Genomic DNA, 26,620 nt, shown 5'->3' with positions numbered 1-26,620 from the left:
TTCATGCAACTATTTAGGGGCCAATCCAGGTAACTAGTGTATGTACCTTCTTTTAGAACAAGTCAACTGTGATATCCTGGAGTTCAACTACAAGGGTTGGATTATCTGGCGAATTTTTTTTAATCGGTTTATCTTTACTCTATTTTGAAATAAATGATCGTATCCGCCGCATTGTCTTGCGTTATGGCGTTTCGTCTGTCACCTTGCAGTTTCGTGCAAGTCTAATTTGTACGCATACAAGTCGTACCCTTGATACAGTCATCATTTTTTTAAGCGATGAATACGGAGTATATGCGAGAAAATACGGTAAGCCAGTTGAGAGACACACATTCAGCTCCAAAGACTAGGAAGTGATTCTGTAATTCAGAATAATTCACATCAGTTGAGTAAAAAGTAAGGTTTCTGATATCCAAACAAGTCAAAGTCCCCCTGGAAGCGGGCGTACAGGCGCCTGATGTCCCGTTTGCTAATTCCTGAGAAGTAATGCTCAATCTTGGTTTTGTTGTAACGCGAGATGCCTGGAGGAATGGCCGGGTAGGACACCAGGTGCTCAATGCCCGCTCTCTTCAGGATGTAGCCGGCGTCTTGTTCAAGCGTCTCATGGTGGCCAATCACATCGTAAGGGATGTCGCAAGGCGCGCACAACTCTGCGTATGTCATCCAGTGAATGATGGGCTTGCCGAATTGGGGATCCAGATGACGCCGACCCTCGATGTCCCCCAGGTAACGGACAAAATCCTCAAAGTGCAAGCCGGAAGCAGCGCGCTCACCGTCACGATCTCTTCGGCGGTACTTGCGAATGATGGCGGGAGCGATGTCGTGCCCATACCGAAGCTTGAAGCGGGCATTCTTGACAAACTTGTCACTGAAGGCAGAGATCAAGCGCTCGAATGGATCCCTCACGATAAAAAACTTGAAGTAACTCCTCAATCTGTTGAGGGAAACAACCATTGAATACTTAAAAGATCAGGAAACATCACAGCGGTTGTATTTGTAAATGTGATTTCACCTTAAAGCCACAGACAACACCTGTTATAAATGACCGTGTCAAAAACAGTTGCTCAAACTGTTTGATCACACAAATCACACTCTTCCTAGATCTCAATGTCACACCTAGGGACAATTAACTGTTAATTTAACCGTGCTCTCGTTGCACTTATTAGTGTCTATGTAGGTTTTCGGTGGTGTCAGCTCAATTAGCAATTTCTTTTTTGGCAGAATCTAAAAAAGTTATATAAATGCATTTTTGTCTGTGTGTGTGTATCTGTTCGATCCCTATGGACTCTGAAACGGCCGATTTACACCAAATTCGACACACACTTGTAAGATCCTGTCATAAGTCTTAATCCGGAGTTTCAAGAACATGAGTCTCTTAACAGCAAAGAAAATTAATAAAATAAATCCAAACCCATTTTAAATACGACCGAACTGCCAATTTGACCTCCACGGACTTTTGGGCCAAGCCACTAAATGTTTAATTTCACTGCTTCGGTCCCCAAAAGCAAACATAAAATGACAACCCTTTAATAAATGCATCTTTGTCTGTGTGTGTCTGTTTGTTCCCTATGGACTCTAAAACGGCTAAGCCAATTTATCTGAAAATGTAAGAGTTATTTTGAACGTCTGTGGATGTCATAGAATAGGTTTTGTATCGAAATTTTTCCCACAACTACCGAAAAATCGATAATCGAAAAAATCGGGTTTCCAAAGAAATTCCAAATTTGACACACGTTCGCAATCTGCTGTCTAGGGTGTTAATCCGGAATTTCTACATCATGGGTCATGGTAACAACAAAGAAAACCGATAATATATAAAAACCAATACGCTCCGCTCCGATTGCGACTAAACCGTCTGCAGGATTTCAACAAAAAGTCCATGTCAAGTTTCACAGGTTGTTGTTTTTTTGACAGAGCCGCAATTTGACAATCAATAACACTTCAAACTGGTATTTCCTGAAAACGCTATTTTCAGAAAAAATAAGCTCAGCGTGCCGTGAAGCAGAAGGCAAAACATAGCGGCGTCTTTTACCCCACGCTAAAACTATTCATTGGCATACCATGCATTAAAAGAAAAAAAAACACAAGCAACAACAACCTCAGTTGCATCTCGACTTCTTCGAAAACCCACATCCGTGATTCACCCTAACCGATTACCTCCAGCCTTACAACACGGAGTGCGCAGAAGTACTAATGTTAATGTGCAGTGAAAAGGAAGCGAGATTCCCCATTAAAACATACGCACGGTGCATAGTCAGAGGTTAAGAACTATATGAGGGTCATAATTGTAAGTCACCTGTGTGTAATTTCTTGTGGCGTCAGCGACGAGAGGCGACGCAGGCCGTTTTTCTTGTCGTCGTGAACCAGGTTCTCTGGGATTTCCTCGACACGGGAAAAGGCTCCTGTCAACAACACGGATGACACGAAACTTCAGCCTAAGTGTTGACAGGTGCATGACTCAAAGCCTGCCTGCCATACCGTCGAGAGTGATGAGGACCTTCTTCCATTGTGTGTTACCCACTTTGGGGGTCTGGCAGAACAAGATGTTGTGCTTGTCAGAAACAAATATGCGGTCCAGGACAAACTTGTTGATGGGGGTATGAGTCAAATTTCTGAGGGTGCTATTCTTGCATACGGTGGAGAGCAGTTGGAGTCGCTTATCATTAACGGAGTCCCATTCGTCTATTGTCGGAGCAGCTGAGGACTGAAATGAATCCATTCAATAAGTGATTCGTGATGTTTTATTGTTTCCTACGTTTTGCTGATTACCTGGTCTGGTTGGAGTGAGACTGTTTTTTCTGCTGTGGGCAGCGGAAGCTTCCTCGATGTGTTACCTGGAACAGTCGTGCTTTGAACACCAAGCCTCTCCTTATACTCTGAAAAGGGAATGACAGGCATTTGTAAAGACAAAGAAAACTTGGCACGCTATATAGTATCACTCACCATCGACGGCTCGGTGGCTAATTATCTTTACGACCAAATAAAGATTGAGAAGCACCAAACAGCAAGCTCCGAGGAACAACCAGCGGTGCCGCATTTTTGTATAAAACGCTGGCGGCAGAGGGCCCATCCTCAACAATGTTGACAGCTAATCACTCTTGCACCACGCTAGTCTACTCACCTGAGACGAAACGTCCTAAGCAATATGTAAAAAGAAAAAAAATACACAGAGTGAGTGGTTAGTGCGTCGACCTCACATCTCTGGGGTCCTACAAATATCGCGGGTTAATGTAGACCAGAAATGACTACAATAATCGAAAGATTGCAGTGTGGTCACCCCTATTATAACTTTATTTTCATTTTTCTTCAGTGCTGAGTCTTAGTAGCAAGAATGGCTTCCGATTACGAGTTTCAGCATGGATTTTCACATTTTTATGAACTTTATTTTAATTTTATTTTTAAATATTTAATAGCGGGGGGGAAATCGCTAAGTAGTGAATTCGCAATAAGTGAAGACATGATCGTCGAGGGACTACGGTATTTGTATTTCCAGAGTGTGGTGAGAGCGACCACACACTTCACTTGGCTTTGTCGAGTCGAAAGATGGGAAGTTATCTGAGCATCTGCTTAACAGCACCGAGCGACCGGGTCAAGCCTCCAATCCGAGCCCCGAGCCAGTATCGAATATTCCAAAGAACCCACATTGAGCCAAACTAAACAGGTTAAACTCAGGTAGGTAAAAGCATATCATCTTACCTTTGGTTGGCTTCAATTTTAATTACTGCCTTTGTCTCAGTAATACAAGCACATGCATCCAAACCTTTCCAACAACTAACGAGACAGGTCAGGGACAATTTGCTAAGCAGGAACACTCAAACTACTTGACAGCTTCAATGACGAAATCAGAATCACCACATTAGCATACAACCTGTACAGGCGGTAAAGATGGACAAGTGGTTATCGTCATTACAGTTCTTAGGACTGGTTACTGGGATATTCTGTAGCTCACCTAGATGTAGATGGTTTCTGAGATCAAAGACTGGACGAAGGTCATAACCTTAAGTTACCTGTGTGTATTTTCTTGTGGTATCAGCGACGAGAGGCGAGACAGGCTGTTTTTGGCGTGGTCATGGAGAAAGGTTCTCGCACTTATAAATTAAAAATTAATATGACCCAACCAATTAACCTAAGGTAGGCGGTTGTTCCTCGCAGTTGAATTCACAGCTAATCCATCAAAGATGAAGAAAACTCTGGTGTTTTTGTTACTTCCATGTAAATCTTCGATACACCGTCAAATCAATGAATGCCTTGTCGAAAATTATTCAAATTTACGCCTGCTATTTAATATGCTTTGTGCATGTTACCACACCCAGTGAGTCACCCAGGTGTAATTTCTGGGGCGTGAGCAACAGGTGTTTTTTCTCATTGTCATGGACCAGAATTGGCTCATGTCAACAACACGGATTACATTCACAATACTCATTTGTTCTTTTCCTTTTTCATTCAAGTGTTGTATTTGTTACACACCCCACGCTTATCTTAAAACACATTCTACTCACTACTACACTCTAGAGGTCCAAATAGGTAAATGAAACACACCCACTTATATTCAAAACTAACGCCCACTTTGGACTGCGGGAGGGGGACCTTTAAATGGAGTCAGACCACGAAAGTCTTTGTCTTTTCTCTTGCAAATAAACGATGTAGTATTAAGAACTGACCTGAGATGCCATTTATATTTTCCATGTCTTTATCAAATAAAATCTCCAGGACAAAAAAGAACACGTGGTGTTGTAAGTACGAGGTCGGAAAGAAACAAATGCCAATAGGAGCAACCAGTCGACGTTGCTGCACAAAACCACACCAACACTGCATGATAATTCATCACTCTAAAATTCTTAAGAGTTCAACAAAACCCCATCAGGAAGATGGAACGTTGCAGAGTGTGAAAGCATCAGAACTGAGGAAACCATAAAAGACTCTTTTCCTCGTTACTTTATTCGCCTTCAGCCATTTCACCTCAAGTATACAAAATGGATAAGAACTATCTCGTTGAATCAAAAAAGGTCATTCTGATCTCGACGCTCAGACTTTGGGACCCACACATTGTTCCGAAACAATTTTGCCATTGCAATGACAAGAATCAGATTTGGGGAATTTTTCTGATCGTTAACTATATGCCATTGACTGTGACGGGATGACGGTGACAGACGTCCAACCCATTTAGACTGACGGGGCCAGTTGAAGGGGATTAGACATGTAGCTAGTAACAAACTAATTTCAATTCACCGCAAAATGATGAGCACAGCCACATCTTGCAGGCCCCCTAGAAATGCATCATCATGGATGGCACTTAAAGATTTAGTTTCTGACACAGTACGAGTTAGATACAAACTAAGTCAGTTGTGAGACACACAGTCAGCTCCAAAGACTGGGAAGTGATTCCATAATTCAGAATAATTCACGTCAGTTGAGTAGAAAGTAAGGTTTCTGGTATCCAAACAAGTCAAAGTCCCCCTGGAAGCGTGCGTACAGGCGCCTGATGTCCCGTTTGCTCATTCCTGAGAAGTAATGCTCAATCTTGGTTTTGTTGTAACATGTGATGCCTGGAGGAATGTCCGGGTAGGACACCAGGTGCTCAATGCCCGCTCTCTTCAGGATGTAGCCGGCGTCTTGTTCAAGCGTCTCATGGTGGCCAATCACATCGTAAGGGATGTCGCAAGGCGCGCACAACTCTGCGTATGTCATCCAGTGAATGATGTGGCCGCCGAATTGGCGATCCAGACGGCGCCGGCCCTCGACGTCCCCCAGGTAACGGACAAAATCCTCAAAGTGCAAGCCGGAAGCAGTGCGCTCACCATCACGATGTCTTCGGCGGTACTTGCGAATGATGGCGGGAGCGATGTCGTGCCGATACCAAGGCTCGAAGCGGGGATTCTTGACAAACTTGTCACTGAAGGCAGAGATCAAGCGCTCGAATGGATCCCTCACAATAAAAAACTTGAAGTAACTCCTCAATCTGTTGAGGGAAACAACCATTGAATACTTAAAACATCAGGAAACATCACGGCGGTGGTATTTAAAAATGTGATTTCACTTTAAAGCCATAGACAACACCTGTTATAAATGACCGTTTCAAAAACTGTTGCTTAAACTGTTTGAGCACACAAATCGGAAACCTCTTAGATCTCTTTTAAATAAGAAAATCATGTTTTAACACAAAATATTAACACGACGTGGCGTAAACACTGATACACTCAAACACAGTTGCATAGGAGAATAGGTAGTCCGGACGTCGAAAAGGGAGTAACTCCCACTCGCATTTGATTGGGTAAAATAGGACTAGCATTAATAAAATGTCTGCCACTGCCATTTGTTTTTTATGCCAGTTTTTGACTTATTAATAAGCCAGACAATGCAAAAGAACTTGCATAGTCCGAGGTAAAGCTGGGCGATAAAACGATAACGATAATTATCGTGAAATAATTTTTGTCAACAACAATAATAAAAACTTTCGATAATAATTCGCAATTTTTCTTCTGCAATTACACCACCCGACCACCACAGAGAATGGGGGCACCGTTGTGAGATGAACGCTAATTCCAGACCAACGCTCAGGAGAAGAGAATGATAAGGAAACATGTTTTTAGGTTAGAAATAGAGGCTAACACGGAGCATGAACGCAAAACATGGCCAAAATGAGCAATTGTGAGATGCAGGACAACACAGATCTGATCCACTAAAAGATCCATGTGAATTCTCCCTGGATTTTCTTAGCTTTTTTTAATCCTCGTAAATACTTGTGCAAAGAGGAGCCTTATTGAAAATGTCCTTAACCCTTTGACCTCATTTGAGAACAGTCTGTAATTTTTTTCTTACTTGATATCAAGGTTTTACCCCATTCCATGTAAATGTTCTGAAAATGTTGCAAAAAATCTAAAACTTGTTATCTTGGGTAAAAATGGATTAAGTCCATCCAACTTTGTTATTTTATTTTGTAAATGGTGAATTTACTGTTTCTTTTTGAGGCTGAAAATAGATCGCTTGCCAATGGTGATGATGTTGATTATTTTATTTATTTTATATTGCACAGCAACTTTTGGTTTGAAGGCATATTTAAAAAAATAAAGAGGCGTTATTACAGGTTTTTTTCTTTACTTTTCATAGTGTAAGGAGGGAGTTGCCTAAACTTTACTGCACAACAGAACAACAAAAATACTTTTTAAAATAATCATATTTTATATTATTTTCTTATAAAGTAAGGTAACAGTTACTTTTGTAATTGAATAAGGAGATAACTAAACTTTATTTACTAATCCACAGAGGTTTGAAGGTTCAAATTCGAAGCAAAAAAGTTATGATAGCTATCGTGATAATCATCGGTAGACTGATATATATATATATTTTTTATCATGATAAGAATATTTGTCATATAGCCCAGCTCTAGTCCGAGGTCAAGGACGATATGAGGGTCATAACCGTAAGTCACCTGTGTGTAATTTCTTGTGGCGTCAGCGACGAGAGGCGAGGCAGGCCGTTTTTCTCGTGGTCGTGGACCAGGTTCTCTGGGATTTCCTCGACACCGGAAAAGGCTCCTGTCAACAACACGGATGACACGAAACTTCAGCCTAAGTATTGAAGATGCATGACTCAAAGCCTGCCTGGCGTACCGTTGAGAGTGATGAGGACCTTCTTCCATTGTGTGTTACCCACTTTGGGGGTCTGGCAAAACAAGATGTTGTGCTTGTCGCAAACAAATATGCGGTCCAGGACAAACTTGCTGATGGGAATATGAGTCAAATTCCTGAGGGTGCTATTCTTGCATACGGTGGAGAGCAGTTGGAGTCGCCTCTCAACAACTGAGTCCCATTCATCCATTGTCGGGGCAGCTGGGGACTGAATGAATCCATTCAATAAGTGTTTTTTTTCTTTTGTTTTGCTGATTACCTGATCTGGTTGCAGGGAAACAGTTTTTTCTGCTGTGGGCAGCGGAAACTTCCTCGCCGTGCGTCCTGGAACAGTTGAGCTCTGACCACCAAACCTCCCGTCATACTCTGGAAAATGAATGACGGGCTTTTTTCAAGACAACAACAACAAAAATGGACACACCCGCGACTGGACTCACCATCGACGGCTCGTTGGCTAATGATCTTCGTGACAAAGCCGAGGATGAGCAGCACCCAGCCGCAAGCTCCGAGGAACAACCAGCGGTGCCGCATCGCTGCATCAGCCGCAGGCGGCGGCGGAGGGGCGGCTGCGGCCCCCTCCTCAACAATGTTGACAGCTAATCACTCTTGCACCACGCTAGCCTACTCACATGAGACGAAACGTCCTAAGCAATATGCAAAAAAAAAAAACACAACAAGAGTCAATTTGCATTGGACTCAATCTCCTATGAATGACCACAGCTAACCAGCGACTAGCCTAGCTGTTAGCCCCAGTAGTTGATTAGATGTTTGGGGGAGCCACTATAAAAAAATCCGTGGGTAGAGGTCAATGGCCATGATGAAGTTGTCCTCCGTGAGTGCTTCACGAGAAGTTGTGTTTGTGTTTCCAGGGCGTGGTGACAGCGGCTAAACACTTCACTTGGCTTTTTTTTCCGAGTCGAAAGATGGGAGTTATCTGTTCATCTCAAAAGCACCGACCACCGGGTCAAGCCGCCAAATCGAGCCCCTAGCCAGTAGCGAATACTCCTAAGAACCCGTTTACCAACTCACCTTACCGTTTTAAGTAACCAGCGGCGCAGTAGTTAGTTATAATATCATATCTCAGCAGCATTCTTCCCTGCATTTTATTTATTTGGGGAGGTTTCTCGGGGTAAGCATTTGCCCGAGACCATTTCAAAATAAAAGCCTCCATTTCATGGGATACATTTTGACTCACATGATTTATTTGGTACCCTGGTAGAATTTTTTTTTCTCCTAGTTAACTTGTCCCTTCGGTTTAATAATATGTGCCTAAAGTTATTAATATGTACCTTGGCTTTATCAAATTGTGAGTATTATATAGTTTAATAATCTGAGCCCAGATATTGCAAAACTGCATAGATTATTCATTCATTTTCTGAACTGCTTATCCTCACAAGGGTCACGGAGGGTGCTGGAGCCTATCCCAGCTAACTACAGGAACAAGGCAAGAGACACCCTGAATTAGTGGCCAGCCAATCGGAGGGCACAAGGAGATAGACAACCATTCATGCTCATACCTTGGGGCAATTTAGTGTTCAACCAGACTATAATGCATGTTTTCGGGATGTGGGAGGAAACCAGAGTACCCTGAGAAAACCCATGCAAGCCCCACACGGTGAGGACCGAACTGTGATCAAATCCTTGACCCCAGAACTGAGGCCAACACACTGACCCCTCATCCGCCTTACTGTTTTATTTAAGAATAACTAAATTTATTACATTCAAATGGGTGTTTGATTTATTAAGATCTATTGTTGCTACATTGGATATATTATTTTTTGTAAGAATATTGCATAGCATAATTTATGAGACAATATGTCCCTGTATGTAAATTTAGTTATCACAACAGGCCTATTTGAAACTCATATTTTACATGCATAATGTGTTTCAGTGTTTCTGAAAAGGCTGTGTTTTAATATCTTTGGGGATATTGGCCAAATACTATAATTCTATACTGCTAATATTTTCAGATTATTACAATGACACAAGTTCATGCTTCATCTTCGACTGACTCGTTTGTGAGTGGAGCCACAAATGCATAACCCTAGTCATAGATAAGTCTATGAAGGGGCAAATATTTTTTATGATAAAAAAATGGATGGATGCGATGTTACATAACACCTGCTTCATGTTTGACCAAAAAGTCCCTGCAAATATGTGAGCTTTGTGTACATCATCATAACAGCACGTGACAGGCATACAAAACATTGGCCACTGCTGACTTGTCCCTATGACAAAGAAAACTATAAAATAATAAATAAAAATGATTGGATGCATTATACACGAGGGCGGTCACCATCTTGACAGGAGTTTTATCCAAGAGCACATTGATTTATTTTCAAATGCGAGGTTTTGAGTAGATTTAAGAGACAAAGAAAACAAAGTTGATATAGCGCCATCAAGAATTCCTTTTATTGTTTGTTCCACTCATGCAAGTTCAGTTTTCATCAACATTGACTGTCTGCAGACCTAAAAAAGATGAGAAACGTGGAGGTCAAATCACCTGTTGCTGTGCACTATGAATATAATAAGTTCATCCTCACCTTTGCATGTGGTGACTGGCACATATGTAACCAGCGTGTAGAGTTTGTTGGGGGAATCCTCATCCTCGTTACGTTTCCTGGACAGTCGAACGCGTATCCTGTACGGCACGTTCCTGCACAAACATATGGTACAGGTGAGATAACATGCTAAAAGGAAGCAGGCAATCGCACCGATAGAACCAGTAAACAAGACTTACAACACCATAAGAGTTTAAATAAATCTTTTAAAAACACCACAAACTGACACACCTGATCCCTTTGCTCCACACTGCCTTGTTGAGGCGGGTGTCAATGCGGACATCTGGAGTTCCCATCTCCTTCACTGCAAATTTGCGGATTTCTTTGATGGCACGGGGGGCCCTCTTCTTGAAACCCCTGAAAATACAGTGGGATTATTCAGTCGGACTGAAAGATAAGAATGGCCAACAGAGAAAAGAAATAATCCTGGTGGAGAACTCACACTCCATGGATGCGCTTGTGAACATTGATTGTGTACTCTCTGGTCACCACCTCGTTGATGGCAGAACGACCTTTCTTCTTTTCACCCTTTTTGTTTGGGGCCATCTATTAGGAATAATACGACAATTAGAATCAAGTTCCCGCGTTGTTGTTTGTAGCATTGCTAACCGTGTTATCCGGTGACAAACGCCGCTTTTAGGATACACACACCAAAAAAACACACTAAAAGACAAAACTACATCAAATTGTTAATTAGTTAACTTCTCGTGTACATTAACTATCATCTAAAACTACAACGAACTCGCATTTAGCGACCAACCAGTGGGGTAAACCACAGGTCCGCTTCATCACTTCAAATGCTATTTTAACCATTATACGCAACTATACCCAATTCTATATGGTCACATGTTAGTTGTTAACTCAGTGCTTTTCAAAATGCGAATAGTTTGTGTTCTTTGAATAAAGGATGGTGACAGATTGTGCCAATGATTTTTGTGAGAAAAACACTGACCGTCGCAGATTGCTGAGGCGGAAGTCGGAAGGACGGAATGGAAGGCGTGCATTGTGGGTAAAGAAAGCAGGTCCGGCTTCCAAAGATGTCCGCAAGGAAACGAGTGTAGTATTTTTGTTTCCCAAAAAAGAACAAAAACATTCATAAAATACAAAAAAAAAAAAACATAGTTAGAAAATAAATAAATAAATAAATAAATAATACATACATACATATACATACATATACATACATATACATACATATACATACATATACATACATATACATACATATACATACATATACATACATATACATACATATACATACATATATACATATACATATATATATATATATATATATATATATATATATATATATATATATATATACACGTTCCCTGCGTCAATAAATATCAGTGGCATTTCTAACAGCTTTGAATACGGTCACTTGTGTCTGGAAAATGATGTTATGTTACTATTTAACATTCATTCATATTCTTAAACACTTTAACCTCCCTAGGGTCGCGGGGTGCTGGAGTCTATTCCAGCTGACTGTGTGTTTTTGGACTTTGGGAGGAAACCGGGGTACCCAGACAAACCCCACAAAAACTCCACACAGGTGGACCGACCTGGATTTGAACCCAGGACCCCAGTGCTTTGAGGCAGACGCGCTAACCACTTGATCCATCGTGCTGCCACTAGTTAATATACTGTCATCAAAATATTATACGTATCCATGCGATATTCAGCCTAATAAAGTACAGACCGCTTTCTGACGTTTTCAATAGTATATTTGTGTAATAATTTTGATCTTTGTATAGCGTGTCAGCCTCACAGTTGAAGCCTTTTGGGTTTGATCCCAGGTGCTGGAGTTTGCATGTTCTCCCCGGGCTTGTGTGGATTTTCTCCGAGTACTCCGGTTTCCTTCCACATCCCCAAAATATGCAGGGTAGGCTGGTTGAGCACTCTAAATTGCCCCTAGGTATGAGTGTAAGCGCAAATGCTTGTCTGTCTCCTCGTGCCCTGCGATTGGCTGCCCACCAAATAAAGGTGTCCCCCGCATAGTGCCTGTAGTTAGCTGGGATAGGCTCCAGCACCCCTTGAGACCCTTGTGAGAATAAAGCGGTTCAGAAAATGAATGAACGGTGGAAGAGTGGGTAATACGTCTGCAATATTTGGTCACATCCCTGAAAAAAGCAGTCCCCAAGTACTGCATTAGATAGCTGATATTCTATGATATGATACAAAGATTATTATTGCTATACCAGATGTGTTGTGATAAAATAAGGAGGTAAAACATAAAACACCTTATGTTCAAAAACCCAAAGCTACAAAGTTATAAATGGATCATATTATACAGAGAACCAATACCCATTTTTAAATACCCCAATTTTTTCAATTTGGTTGAATTAAAAACAGCAGAAACCAAGTAAAAACACAACTGACAACCTCCCTTTTCCTATCTTTAGCGGTTTGAAATCAGGTGACTGAAATGGAATAAAAAAATAAAAAAACAGGATGACATCAAATCATCTTTAAGTGGTGTGAATTTGTCATGAACATTACTCACTATGTGGTAGAAATTTGTATAAACCAGATAGTTTAAAGAGAATAAAATGGTGGAAATAAAGAGTAATTTTTTAGGTGTTAGTGTGAGCGTGACTGGAAAGTATATTAAATGGATACTCATCTAGTATATCCGTCTCTAAAACACATGGTAAAACCTGTTGTTGCCTTTGCATAATACACATTGGAATGAGTGAAGGACGAGGGTGATCTACACCATGGAAGCAACATTGTTAAAAAAAGAAGAAAAAAAACAGCTTTGGCATTGTTGGTATAAATTAGCTAAGGCACTTAGTCAAGACAGAAGAGCAGGCATCATCAAAAAGTGTGTGTGGGTATCTGGGAAAAAAATTGGAATCAACCATTACTATATTATTAAAATACGGAAAAGAAGCAACGCTCCAAGGTCAAAGTTGTAGCATGTTACAAAAATCACAGTTTATTGACCCCAAAAATAATGATGGTAATGTAGATCAGAGACATGGATCAATCTGGTAGCTATTCATCAAAATCCAGGAAGTAGCTGTCGCTACCAAAAAGGTTGGCGATTAAGAACCTTTACACGCTACGATCTGTGGTCACAGATGCAATGCGTTGGATTTAGTGTTCACTCGTAAAATGTTTTTCTTCAGTGGAAAATGTTCTGGTACCTCCCGTCATCACTGTCCATTTGGAAGTAAAGCACAATGTATGAAAATGTGAGCTTAACTATAGTAAAATTTCCCCCCAAAAATCTTTCTTGCACTGACATGGTGACAAGAGCACACATGTAACGCAAACCATTGTTGGGGTAATTCACACTGATTTGCAATTTTGCAACCTAACTATATTTATGGCAGCGAGTTGTGTCTGCTGTGAATTGAAATACATAGAAGTCAAGGCTTCCAGGCATTGAAGTTCATGCACTTCCTGAATCCTCTAGAGGGCACCTCGTTGGTGTCTCTCATGATACGCAAACCTCTGGCTGTCCCGCAGCGACCACGCTGCCGCTAGCCCCTGGTGCATCTTCAGCAACTGTATCCGACCCGCTGTCAGACCTTTCTGGGACAGAAGACTGACCGGACACGGTTCTCCTAAAAAGACGCATGCTCATTTGCAGTAACTCGCTGTCCACCACAGGGTTCATGGGATACTGTTTGGTGAGGCCCTAAAAGGAGAGGCGGAAGATTTACAAGACCCTCGTTTCACACGTCCAAAGTCATTCTCCAAGCGCTGAGATGAACATCCGGATGTCAGAATTTACCTTATCATTTTTCAAGAGCTGCCTGCGAATGCCAAAATCCCTGCGGGCACACAGGGCCTTGCAACAGGGCCCGAGGTTGCTGAGTAAAGCTGCTCTCTCCACCCGTCTGTTCAGGGCTGCCATGTTGAGGGCCCCAAGGTCATGCTCAAACAGCTTGTCGGCCTCTGGAAAGATGCGTAGCGTACCATGTATGTTTATCGTTTACCCTGGCATGCTCATAAGGATTTGCCATTCAGGACATTCATTCATTTTTCGCACCGCCTACACAAGGGTCGTGGGGGGTGCTTATTGGATTGGATTGGATAACTTTATTCATCCCGTATTCAGGAAATTTCGTTGTCACAGTAGCAAGAGGGTGAGGATGCAGAAATAGGAAAGGCATTTTAGACATAAATAGATAGGTAATAAGTAGGTTAATAAATAAATACATGAATAAATATATAAATAAATAAGCATGTCTCTGAAGTATATATATATATACATAAGCATGTCTCTGAAGTATATATATATATATATATACATACATATACACACAAATATATATACACACACATATATACATACATATATATATACATACATACACAGACGCTCCCCTACTTACGAACATTCAACTTACGAACAACGGTACATACGAACATGTCTACAAATTGCGTTTAAGTCCAAAAATGTTCGCAAGTCCAATTTTGTATTTCGCGCCTTTTTCGGAGTAGTACTTCTTTCCGCCGCCAATACCGACGCCTGGCGCTGTGAGAGCTCAGCTCACCCAGCATCTACCTTCTTCTTCGTTGCAATGCGGAAGTGCGTGAATGTATCTCCAGTGTGCAAAGAACCTTTTTCATTTGTATCATTAAATATCTCATGCATCCAATATTGAATATGGTTGGTAAAAAGCTAAAGGCTTCTATTGAGGGAGTTGCAAGGAAGAGGCAAGCCATTTCATTTGAAACGAGTGGCAATAATAACGAAGCTTGATGCGCGTGAGAGTGGTGAGCGTTGCACATTCAGTACCATTTATAAACAGAAAGATCGAGCAGCAGGACCCAAATATTGAACGTTGCACAAAGTTTGCAAATCAATTGAATGATGCCATACAGTGCTACCGCATCATTTATGATGAAAAAAAGAAGAAAACTGTGCAATCGTCATTAGGTCGCTTCTTTTGGCCAGTTTCTAATACATAAATCTATCTCTCTCTCTACAGTACTGTACATATTCTCTCCATTTTATTAAATGTTTTTTTTTTCAGTACAAACCAATGCGTGTTACTTATACAAGCCTTAAACATACAAATGCACTTATATAAACCTTCAATATACTTATATCGGCCTCAAACATAAATTATAATACAAAATATAGCACTGAATCAACTTACAAACTAATTCAACTTATGAACAATCGCTCGGAACCAATTGCGTTCGTAAGTAGGGGAGCGTCTGTATACATATACATATGTATGTATATAGATGTATATATATATATATATATATATATATATATATACATACATATGTATATATATGTATGTATACATATGTATTTGTATATATATGTATGTGTATGTATATATATATATATATATATATATATACACACACACACACACACACATATATATATATACACATATTATACATTTAAAAAGGGAAAGCTCAAATGCAAACTCTCACCTTTGGGGTTGTCCAGCTCTGCTTTGCACACTTCTCTGACCTTTTCCATGAGCTCAGCCCCAGCAAGTCGCTTGGAGACGCCTGCCCTGAGAAGAAAGGCCCCCGGGGTGAAGCGAAGCAGAGCTGCCCCAGCCGCTCGGGGCTCGGGCTTTTGTTTGGGCATCAGACTGGACCAGTCCACGTCAATAACATCCAGAGGACCTGACGACACACGGAAGGAAATCGGCAAGCATCCCGTCAGCCAGGATGTCGTGTGGAACAGATCATTTTTCCTGCAATGAAGTTAACGCGTGTCTTCAAACCTGTCGTTTTCTCTTCATCCTGCTGATCCTCCTTTTTCTGACTGTCAGCCAAAATCTCATCCAGCTCGTCATCACTGATTGGTTCATAGTCCTCTCCTGCGGATGCCACCGACTGGCTGTCATCTTCTTTTCCATCATCTTCTCCTGATAACACGCAACGAAAAACGTCAGTGCGGCGATCATTTTGAAGCAAATTGGTGCATGTTTTTTTATTTTATTTTTTACCATCGATGCTGTCCATCCTCTCCATTTCTAACTGCTCGCCGGCAACCTGGTGGCTGTTGCCTGGTTTATCGGCTTCCGGCGGGCTGAAGGCTTCTCTTGGCAGGAGGGGCTCGTAGTCGCCTCTGTCTTGTCGCATTAGTTCCCCTCGCCCCGCAGCTCTGGAGTCGCCATGAGGGGCCAAGTCGAGCATCATCAATCGCTCTCTGTCTCTATCGCTGCCTCTTTCACCCCTGTTGTCTCTGTCCCGTTCTCGTTCCCGCTCCCTTTCCCGCTCGTGTTGCTGAATGAGTCCCTCGGGCAGCAAGCGTTCACGATCCCGGATGTCCCTCTCCCTCAGAAGCGGTTCGCGGCCGGGGCGCATGGGTGGAGGATCTCGTCCCCTTCCCGCCCAGTCTCTGGATTCGGGATCCCGGTCTCTCGTTTGTGGAAGTGGTGGTTGTTGAAGCAAACCCTGCTGTTGCCGGAGATCCTTTCGGTCCCGTTCGCGATCAAATGGCTCCCTGTCGCGCTCTCGTTCTCGGCTGTCGTAGGAGCCGGCGCGGGATTGGGACCTGGCTTGCCTTTCAGAATCAGGTGAGCTACGTCTGGAGCTGTGGCTGCGGGAGTCCTGTCGGTCTACAGAGCAAACACCATCGGCATCATCATAAGTTACCGTATTTGCTCACATATAAGCCGTATTTGTAACAAAAAAAAAAGATGACTGAATCATATTTATATATGCCCAAATAAGACTTCACATGCAAGAAAATGCAAGGTGACAGTCATTTATTATAAAATAGAGAAAAGATAAACAGATAAAATGCTAAATGAAATTTATTTTGACGTCCATGAATGAAATTCAAGAAGAAGAAAAAAACATTTATTGGTGCCTGCCATTGTTCGCTCAGAGTCATCTTACCTTTTACCGGTAGTTAAATGTGCTCTGACTGGCCAGACGCGAGTAGCATTGATACACGTGTTCATAGTGTTTACCATGTCAGCACATCCCAATAGTTGTTAAGGCTGATCGAAGGTGTTGCGGTCGATCATTAAAATATCAGCCTTGATACCTGCGTAATGTGTATCTCATGCTATTATTGCACCCAGAGACTTGGTGAAAACTAGACCGCTACAGACACACTTCCTGGTTGTACTGCTCACGTGACTTCCTTTTTGAATTCGTCCACGTGCAGCCAACACCCTTTGAAAATTGTGAATCAGTGGGCGTCTTATACGAGAGAAATCGTAAAATTCAATGATTTTAAAGCAATTTTAAGGGTACGGCTTACACACGCGCAGGCGGTCAATATGCGAGAAAAAACGCTGAGTGTTTTTATGCTTTCAAATGACATCAAGAAACATGACTGGGACTTGGAGTACTGTTGGCTTCAAGAGAATTTTGGTCAATCGAATATTTTTCCATAAATATCCCACCAAACCATGGACACCTGTGGCTTACGGTTAGGTGTAGCTATTCCATGTCTTTTCTCTTAAATTTTGTGAAACTGCGGCTTATAGTCAGCCAGGCTCTGTAGTGCAAGCGATGCCTTACCTGAAGACGTGCTGCGGCTTGGTTCGCCTCTCTTCAACTGGTCGATTCGAGATTTTCTCTCCGCTCCTGGTGGGTCATTCACTCCCAGCCTCTCTCTTTCCCGGTCATGTGGGGCTGGGCCCTGAAGGCGCCCCCTTCGGGTATGTGATCCCTGGAGGTCGTCTCGGTGGGCCGACTCATTGGAGGGCGAGCGTGGGCGCCGGGATGACGTGCGGCTCTGGTTACTGCCCATGCTGCTGCTGCGCGTCTGCTCTGACGGAGGTTTGCGAAGAAGGGGCTGGGACATCAGGGGCTGTGGGGTCAACGTCTGCAACAGCATTGGAGGATCCTGCAGAAGCAGAGGGGCGATAGGAGGGGGGTTGCACCGATCTCTGTCACGCCCCAGCCTGGGAGCTCCACCTCTTCGAGGAGGCTCGGGTGGCGCTCGTTCGGCAGAAGCAGAATCAGGTTGTCCTACTCGATCCGAGACCTCCTCGTCGGACCAATCGCTGAAATTGTCCATTTTGGGCGGTTGGGAGGACTCGGTAGCGAGACGATGACCCGGTCTCAAGGAGGGAGGTGGTGTCCGAGGACCTCTCTTCCTCTTATTTTGGGGCAGACGTGCTGTAGAATCCTCCTCGGACGCCTCCGAATCTCTTTCGCGTTTCCTCTTTCTGTCAGGCAATTTCTTCTTTGCTCCCTTCTTTGGTGAAAGTAACGATGGAGGAGCCTCTGGCACAACCGGAGCTGGGGGATCAGGGTTTAAGTGGTCCGCTGTGGGACCTTTCCCACCACGCGCTTCTTCATCTTTACGCCCTTTCTTCAAGCCCTTCCTCAGGGTTTTGGTCTTCTTTTTGCTGTCTTCTTGGGGCTGTGACACAGCAACATCTCTGTCTACGCTCTCAGCAGCAGAGGCAAGAGAAACAGCAGGCGGGGGGGTGGACTCCCGCTGGTCTCTGCCTCGGCTTCGAAGGTCCGGTTGCGGATCTGACGGGTGATCAGCTGGCCGCTCAGCTGCTCTGCTACGTTCACCTCGGGTCTCCGGTTCCTCGTGGCGGCCACGTGCTTCCCTTTTATTCGGAGCTCCTCTGCGTTCTTCCTCTTTCCAGTGACTGGGCTTGTCATCAGATAATGCAGGCCGTGAGGGTGAACGCAACAGAGGCTCGACGGGGCGCACCACCTGGCTGAGGACCCGATGCTTATCCGCACCTGCAAATGAATGGAGATAGCACACGCAGAAATGACTTTTAAAAATCAAATAAATAATGAACTAAAAATGTAAAATAAATCAGGATATTAAATCCTCATTCCCAAAAATGAGCGTGTCCTCTCTAGAAGAAATTCCTACTGTCACTTGGAGGTGGACACACGGGGCTGGGGAGGAGGGGCTGTGGGTGGAGCTTGGCTGGCCCTCGGCCATTGGGACGCTCACTTTTCTCATCTGCACTGTTGTTGCCATCACTGTCTGGAGGACTGTGGTCGCGAGGCCCTCGCTTGGGCGAAGGTCGGGGGCTCGGGCTGGTATCCAACCTGGCTCGCTTGCGGCTGCAAGGCACGAGGAGAGAACTCATTAAGTAAGACAAATTGAATTGGATCAAAACAACAAATCAAATAGTGATTCATGCCTGGGTTTGCGGTCATCTCTGGTCTCTCGAATCGCACGGTCGTCCCTGGGATCCTCTCGCCTCTCCCGCCTTTCCCGCTCCTCCCATTCTCGCTGTCTCTCCCGCTCGCGCTGTTCTCGCTCCCGTTCCCGCTCCTTCCTTTCTCTCTCCCGCTCCCGTTCTTCCCGCTCCCTTTCTCGTTCTCGCTCCCGCTCCCGTTCTCGCTCTCTTTCTCTTTCTCTCTCTCGGTCTCGTTCCCGCTCTCGCTCTCTGGTGCGTTCTCTCTCTGCTTCCCTCTCTTTTTCCCTCTCTCGCTCCCGGTCTTTCTCTCGTTCCCGTTCCCGTTCTCGTTCCCTGTCTCTCTCCCGTTCTCTCGTCCGGTCATCTCTCCTATCATCTCCTCTGTCTGTCCTGCGCTCATCCCTTCGCTCGTCCCTCTCGGATTCTTCCGATCTTCTTTGATGCCGGTTCGGGGAAGATGCCCGTTGATCTAGGAAAACAAACCAGACATAAACAATGTTATGCTTTCAGGCAAACTTTCATTCAGACGGATCGTCAATCTCTATGAAGACGTCCGTAAGTCAAGTACAAGTGTGTTGGCTCACGGAAAACGATTAAAGTGTACCAAATTCAAGTGTCATTTCAACTAATGGTAAAAGGCCATCACTTGCGTTTCTCCTTTCAAGGTACTTGAAGCACTTTGACACCACCTTCTCATTCATCTACTGATGACCCAGCATCAGGAGGTATGAGGGGTTCACTTTCCTGTTCAAGGATCAAACTCACAACCTTTGTAAAAATGCCAACCCAGTCTAGGCATTTTTAAAAGTACCACAAAAAAATCCTTGCTTCTTGTTGATCAAGACCAATTTAAAGGTGGTACAGATAACAAAAAAAAAAATCTTATAAAGGTTTAAGGCTATTTCATTTGTATCCGTGGGTAGATTGTTTTTTCGCTACTTCTAGACATCTTTTTCTCTACCAGAATCGTTATAATTCTGTTGGTAAAAAAAACGGTCTCTAAAACAACAGTAAGTAGCAATTTGCAAACAGGAATACAAGAAAATATGTAGTAACTCCCACCTCTATCGCGATTATCTCTGCGATCTCTTTCGGCATGGCCGCCTCTCCTGTCGTAAGAGGAATCTCGCATCTGATCTCCTCTTCTGTCGCGGTCTGAAATTCTTTCCGCGGCGCTGCGTTCTGTGCTCCGCTCACGTGCGCCACTGCTACGAGACTCCCAGTTGTCATGACTGCTTTCCGGCTGACACCTAGAGTTTCTGTTTGAGCCTAAAGGAGGAGGACGGGTTAACAATGGACCTGATCTGTGAGCCTTTCTAATCCCCCCCCAGGAAGTCATGTCTTGCCTTTGTCAGAGAATTCCCGTCCTCTTCCACGACTGTCTCGCTCTGTTCGCGTTTCCGTCCGTCCGTCTCTTCCTCCGTCTTCACGCCGATGAGTTCTTTCATAACTCCGGTCATCATGGGAGGCTTCTTCCTTCCTGAGGGTGTTCATCCTATCCCTTTCCTTCTCCTTTTCCCGCTCTCTCTCCCGTTCCCTTTCTTTCTCTCGCTCGCGATCACGTTGTTCCAATGACTCCCGAGTAGAGCGTGTTTCGGTTCGGCTTTCCCTAGTATCCTTGACATCCCTGCGGTCCCGCAGCTCTCTGGTGGCTTCGCGTCCTCGCTCTCGGCCATCCCGTCGATCTCGGGCTTCTCTGGCCTCTCTGTCATCTCGGCTGTCCCTCGATGAAACGTGCTCCGAGTCTAACTCCCAGTCGTCCCGGTTATTGTCCTTATCGCCTTTCCTGCGGCTTTCTGTTAAGCACAAAGAAAAAAGGATTATTTCATTTTCAACAGTAGGTTGCACTTGTGTATTAGTCAGATTTGGGTCATTAGAGACCAACAATAAACATACTTTATAGTAACAACAATGGACGGATATAGTTCTGCAAGGATGAGCTGCTTACTGCGACATTTATTTCCTCTTACTAAATGTAAATTGAGGATGTTCTCTTTCTTCTTGCCTTCTTTGAGCATCTAAATAAAAAGTTAAGCTTCCCTGAAGCATCCCTGATTACGGCACACGTTTATCTTCCAAAAAAATAAGATGAGAGACAGCAGACTAAAAGAATGCAAACTATGGAAGTCAGCCAGAGGATGTTTTAGTAAAGTAGCCTTACCAGTGTACTGAACCAGTACACCTTCAGTCCAAGAACTCGTGTTCTCGATGAGCGGTAAATAGACGTTAGTATTATACAGGCTTTTCAGCAGATCAAATACACTTGAATTTCATTTGTGTTAAAAATGTATTTCTATATTTGGTCTTGTTTTGTTACACATTGTTGAAACATCAGTAACAACTAATTATCAAATACATTTTTTTTGTAATTGTCTGAGCATTTAGAATCTTTTAAAAATCCCATATTAACAGGCTTCATTTTGTTATTTTTATGATTAAAAAATATTTTGAATAATAATTGGGTTCCAGGTTTTGGCCAAACATCATTTTGGTGCAGCCCTGATAATAATATTAAATAGAATAAATCAACAGTTGCATTGCCACTGGAAGAATTTCCATCTTCCACTGAAGAACCACAAAAGAAGGGTTATAAAATACTGCAAAGCCCATTAAAATTCCAAATTTATTGGCCAAAACCTGTGATGGCTAAGCAAATTATTGTCAACTATGGACACACCAACAATCTAAAATGAATAAAGATGGAACGCCAATGACTATTTTGGTTATGGCAAAACTATCAAATGTGAACATAACGGTTCTATAAGGTAAAGCACTAGTAAATCTCCACTTTGGCCAACTAGAGCATAATAGGAAAGAACCCAAAATATTTTTACCATCTCTGCGCTCATTTCTGCTGCGCTCTTGAGTGTGGGGACTTCTCTCTCTGTCACCACGGCTTCTGTCGCGACCTCTCAAGTGGTGCAGGGTGGGGCTCGATCTGTCAGATCGGCGGTGGGGGGAGGATGCGTCCTGAGAAGTGGCGGGAGAACGTGAGCGCTGGGACCGTGGTGGGGAAGAAGCCGCGGCCGCGGAGCTGCGGTGGTAGGCGGGAGATGAGGAGCGCGAGCGGCGCCGTCTGCGAGGTGAGGGCGAATGCCTCTGGGGTGAGGAGTCCGAGCGGGAAGAAGGAGAGTGCCGGTGGGGTGGCGTTGGTGTGCGCTGATGGCGTGGAGGCGAGGGAGAAGACCTACAAACAGTTGGGAGAGTTAACTCATTGAAGGCATGATCTGTGCCATCCAAGAGGTGCTGACCTGCGAGGGGGAGTTGGCAGAAGAGCGGCCTTATGTGAAGAAGCTTTGGGAGAGGTGGACTTCTTCCTCGTCGAGGGTGAAGGTGAAACGCTCCCAGATCGCTCCTCGGAGGTCACGGAACGCTTGAGCTTATGAGAACTATCAGATCGGTCCCTATAGAAAGGGAAATATTTTTTACATAAAAAGTACACAGTCTGAAGCAATAAGTTTAATGATTCATTTGATTTTGTTGCATACATTGTGAATACAGCACAAAAGTTTACAATTCCAGCTTTTATTTTGTAGTGTTTACATTAAGAGGTCTTAAACAACCCAGGAAAGATTAGCTTTTCTTTGAACCCACCCACTTTTGAATTGAGGAAACGCACTGGGACGGGTTATTAAGTGGATTTTAAAGTGGTGATGTGAGGATGAACATTTTACCTGCGTTTCTCTTTCTTCTCCTTGTGTTTTTCTGCATCGCGTACCCGGTCTTTCCCTTCTTTCTGTTTCTCCTCGCCCTTCTCTTTGTTCTTATGCTTGCCTTTGTGCTTCTTTACAACCACAGGAAGGTCAAGTGGCACTGGAGGTGGCGGACTTGGGGTACGAGGACCTTTCTTCTTACTGTGAGATCCTTTTGACACCCTGATATAGAAAGTTGTAATAGTTAGAGAGCCACAATTTCAACCTCATGATATACAATTTTCCACCAAGGACTTGAGACAAATCTGTGTCAAAGTGAATTGTACAATATCGTCTGATGTAAAATGAACCGTACTTGGCAGTTTCTGTGACAGGTGAAGAGCCGGATGCCTTCTTTTCTTTTTTACCCAAACCTTTAACTGCGCTTTTTTGTTTCGGGGAACCAGTAGACTTTCTGGGCCCAGGGGAATCTCGAGCTGGTAACGGTTCAGGAGATGCCTGAAAATCAGAAAAATCTTTATTGGTAAACAGGCCAAAAAAATGTCACCAGCTGGTAGAGAACACTAAATAATAGAAAGTGAGACCAAAAACATTACACACTCAGGACATGCATAAACACAAAGTACGCAGCGCCATTAAGTGTGGAGAAATGTAGATCAACAGCCAGAGGATTGAAAAAGTATGCATGCTAGCGATTCTGGCCGGCTCAAGGTGAAGAGGGCTTAAGGCACTTGCTCCTTACTTTTTGCATCGCCGTGGATTTTGATTTGGTGGGCGTGCCTTCTTTTTTGATGACAATTTCTTCTCTTTTCTCTAAATTCTCTTGCTCCAGTTTCAAAAGCTCACGCTGGATCTTCTGTCGCTTCATCTCGAGGGACAACTCGTAATCGTAATCACCAATATCAGAGTCTGCAAAATCCACCAAAACCACACTTCAAAACAAACTCGCAGACTTTCAGAAAAGTAAAGACTTTGTACGAAAACAGGCCACGTTAAAATAAGCGCTTTCAAACCCTCACGTGTCGTTTCCCACTCTATGGGCTCTTCTTCGCTAGCAGGAGTGCGCTCCTTAGTAATTTTGATATCCTCTTTCTCTCTGTGACGACCTCTGGAGGAGTCTCGCTGCTGTGATTCGGGACAGGAATGCAGACACACAACTTAATGTAGTACATATTTACAGTGAGAAAATATCGTTGCTCATTTTCCTATCAGGATGACTTTTAACACTAAACTGCTCCAATTATGATCAGTGTAGAGAACTCACTCTTCCTGTGGGAGATGCTGGCTCATCCAATTCACGCTTTACATTATCTGTGTCATTATCCTGTCTTTTATTCTTCATCCTCTCCCGCAAGTCGCCAGTTGGTCTCTCTGCTGACCCACTGAACAAAAAGACATGTAATTCACATCTTTTGACAGAATAACCCATTCAGACAAAAACCCTGTTTTGTGTGTATCCTAAGTGTACATTAAATGAGATGATGTAAAAAATAAAAATAAAAAAACATAATGATTATATTTACACACCTCTGTGTGGACAGCCAGTGTCAAAACAGGGCTAAAACAGAAAAACATACCGGCTGAAATTAAATCCTTTGCCTCGTGGTTGAGTTCCATGTGTGTAGCGACAAGTGTTGCCGTAACTGCAGTTTCCTGTCTTCAACCAATTTCTACAGTGACTCTGAAAGGCACAAATGAGCAACTGTGGAAGGCACAGTAAGATGCCCAGAGATTATATGGCATGACAATCTGTTTGGTACATACATCAGCAGCATTACTCCCAGTGCTTGGGCCGAGTCTTTCAAACACGCTGGGTCGGCGCGATGGGGCGGCAGGGTTACTGGTGCTGCTGGATGCGGGGTTGCTGCTGCTATCAGATATTGTTTTTGAATTCTCCACTGTAACCTTCCGCCTGATCTTGGACATTCTGCAGGGCTAGAAGAACCATGAAAAAAAAACGCTTATTACATGTTTGTATGAATGCAGTTAATTCATTCTGTTTTTGTATGATCTTAATTCATCTGTCTTCCTTATACAACACTCGGCTCATATTAAAGAGCACTCAGGAGTTAATATTACAATAATGGATCAAGTCTGATCATGGTACAAGACATCTTAATTTAACACGGCAGGGAGACCAATGGTCGATATAAATCGAAAATAAGATTGCATTTTTTTAAAAATCAGATAGCCAGCCTATGGGTTAAAATTGGACTGGGAAAACCTAAAAACCATTCCATTGTCAGATCAGAAATGGTTGAATGTTTATCTGTCGACAGAATCATGTACCATATCGTGTAGGAATTTTTGAGTAATAAATATTCTATTTTTCGGACGATTGACGATTTTTCTTTCCTCTTGCCCTGCAGTTTATTTGTGAATGAAACGAGCTTTGCATATTTTCGTTGAAAAAAAAAGTTGTCATTTCATTTCGCTCTGCGTTGCTACATCAAAGTCTAATAATAAATCATAAAGAATAAAACAGCCCCAAATTTGAATTTTCCTCGTTTCTTGATTTCTTGTCGGAATAAACAGCGACTCTACCTATAACCACTGAATTATATTTTGTATTCCAGAACATAACATTTATTTAAAAATAACCTAGTTTTAGCTTCATTCTCTTATCGAAATCAACCTCGTAGCAATTCATGTTTACATTTCTAGAGTACGCAAATATTTCTACAAATGATCAATAGAGCTGCATTAAGAATTCAAGAGCTATCTTGATGCAAAAACAAACAAAAAAACTCCACTGATTGTGGCTAATCGTACGGATTGGACCATAAATAGCTAAAAATGGACATTTACAAGAGTGCGCAGTATTGCGACAATAGGAAAACAAATGAACGTAAAGATGCTAAGCTACCCACAAGTGCTTTCATTGTACGCGAGGCCTTCGCTTTTCCGAGCGCGTGTGCTGCACGATGAACAAAAATCAAGGGAACTCACCCGGGATTCTGAATAGGTGTGGCATCTACTGTTATCCCGATACAACACTCATTAACTAAACAAAATAACATTTAATCTTTAAAGCAAATTCTGACACTTCCCCAGTAGTCCGCATATTGACGGAGGATGTGCAATTCAGTCTGGGCCCTTCTTCGCTGGGGGCGAAAGGAAAGGAAGGACGCAAGAATCTTTGGAGCGCCACCTAAAGGTCAAAGATGTATTTTTCTACAATGCAATGTAGTATTACTACAGTAATACTACTGTAGTGTAGGCTACCCATATCACATATGGGTATCATTGTAGTTCACATTATTATGTTGACTATTTATTTATTACCTATTTATTGATCATTTATGTATTATTGATTTTTTTCTGTTTGTTTGTTTGTTGTTCTTATTGGTGCACTTCCCTACTTATTTATGTTCTTGATGTTATTGATTGATTATTTATTGTTATTATTTGTTGATTATTTATTTGTCTGTTTGTTTTTTATTGCTATTTATGTACTTCCCTACTTATTTATGTTGTTGACTACTCATTTATTTATTACTTATTATTTATTGTTAACATACTGATTATTCATTTGTCTGTTTGTTTGTTGTTATTTGTGCATTTTGTGGTGAAGCTTTAAATCTCTTTATACTTGTATAATGACAATAAAAGCATTGAATTCAATATTTATTCATCTTCCCGACAGCTTATCCTCACAGGCTTGCGGGGGGCGGGGGGTGCTTGAGCCTATCCAAGTCAAC

General features: G+C 42.8%; 4 protein-coding genes across 10 annotated transcripts; all 4 read right to left on the bottom strand.

Annotated features, from left to right (window-relative positions):
- Positions 1–362: 362 nt before the first annotated feature.
- Positions 363–3,129, bottom strand: LOC144082991 (carbohydrate sulfotransferase 10-like). Its single transcript, XM_077610516.1, has 5 exons — positions 2,941–3,129; positions 2,767–2,873; positions 2,476–2,701; positions 2,294–2,399; positions 363–931 (listed from the first exon to the last, which is right to left on the bottom strand). The coding sequence occupies exons 1-5, from the start codon at positions 3,065–3,067 to the stop codon at positions 379–381; spliced, it is 1,119 nt and encodes a 372-aa protein (XP_077466642.1). The 5' UTR covers positions 3,068–3,129; the 3' UTR covers positions 363–378.
- Positions 3,130–4,914: 1,785 nt separating this feature from the next.
- Positions 4,915–8,780, bottom strand: LOC144085383 (carbohydrate sulfotransferase 10-like). Of its 4 annotated transcripts, none has more exons than XM_077614593.1 (6): positions 8,655–8,780; positions 8,063–8,269; positions 7,885–7,991; positions 7,608–7,833; positions 7,427–7,532; positions 4,915–5,956 (listed from the first exon to the last, which is right to left on the bottom strand). In XM_077614593.1, exons 2-6 carry the CDS (start codon positions 8,154–8,156, stop codon positions 5,404–5,406), a joined length of 1,086 nt encoding a protein of 361 aa, XP_077470719.1. In that variant the 5' UTR covers positions 8,157–8,269; positions 8,655–8,780; the 3' UTR covers positions 4,915–5,403. The 4 variants fall into 4 exon arrangements, with proteins under 4 accessions (XP_077470719.1, XP_077470717.1, XP_077470730.1 ...); XM_077614591.1 differs by having other exon boundaries at positions 8,660–8,767; XM_077614604.1 differs by having other exon boundaries at positions 8,063–8,246; positions 8,660–8,766.
- Positions 8,781–10,015: 1,235 nt separating this feature from the next.
- On the bottom strand, positions 10,016–11,276 carry rpl31 (ribosomal protein L31). The gene is made up of 5 exons (XM_077595562.1): positions 11,139–11,276; positions 10,629–10,732; positions 10,418–10,543; positions 10,169–10,281; positions 10,016–10,094 (listed from the first exon to the last, which is right to left on the bottom strand). Exons 2-5 carry the CDS (start codon positions 10,730–10,732, stop codon positions 10,063–10,065), a joined length of 375 nt encoding a protein of 124 aa, XP_077451688.1. The 5' UTR covers positions 11,139–11,276; the 3' UTR covers positions 10,016–10,062.
- Positions 11,277–13,495: 2,219 nt separating this feature from the next.
- On the bottom strand, positions 13,496–26,041 carry zc3h13 (zinc finger CCCH-type containing 13). Of its 4 annotated transcripts, none has more exons than XM_077599399.1 (20): positions 25,869–26,041; positions 24,684–24,854; positions 24,497–24,600; positions 24,184–24,301; positions 23,933–24,044; positions 23,662–23,828; positions 23,275–23,417; positions 22,941–23,141; positions 22,518–22,670; positions 22,101–22,453; positions 20,613–21,062; positions 20,329–20,535; positions 19,267–19,735; positions 18,990–19,186; positions 17,663–18,850; positions 16,132–16,746; positions 15,907–16,047; positions 15,605–15,805; positions 13,935–14,098; positions 13,496–13,838 (listed from the first exon to the last, which is right to left on the bottom strand). In XM_077599399.1, the coding sequence occupies exons 2-20, from the start codon at positions 24,843–24,845 to the stop codon at positions 13,635–13,637; spliced, it is 5,349 nt and encodes a 1,782-aa protein (XP_077455525.1). In that variant the 5' UTR covers positions 24,846–24,854; positions 25,869–26,041; the 3' UTR covers positions 13,496–13,634. The 4 variants fall into 4 exon arrangements, with proteins under 4 accessions (XP_077455525.1, XP_077455514.1, XP_077455546.1 ...); XM_077599388.1 differs by having other exon boundaries at positions 15,907–16,050; positions 25,869–26,040; XM_077599420.1 differs by having other exon boundaries at positions 15,907–16,050; positions 19,074–19,186; positions 25,869–26,040.
- Between the last annotated feature and the right edge of the window lie 579 nt (positions 26,042–26,620).

This window comes from Stigmatopora argus, chromosome 1 (assembly GCF_051989625.1).
Source record: "Stigmatopora argus isolate UIUO_Sarg chromosome 1, RoL_Sarg_1.0, whole genome shotgun sequence".
Classification (NCBI taxonomy): Eukaryota; Metazoa; Chordata; class Actinopteri; order Syngnathiformes; family Syngnathidae; genus Stigmatopora; species Stigmatopora argus.
This window is presented reverse-complemented; position numbering and strand designations above follow the sequence as displayed.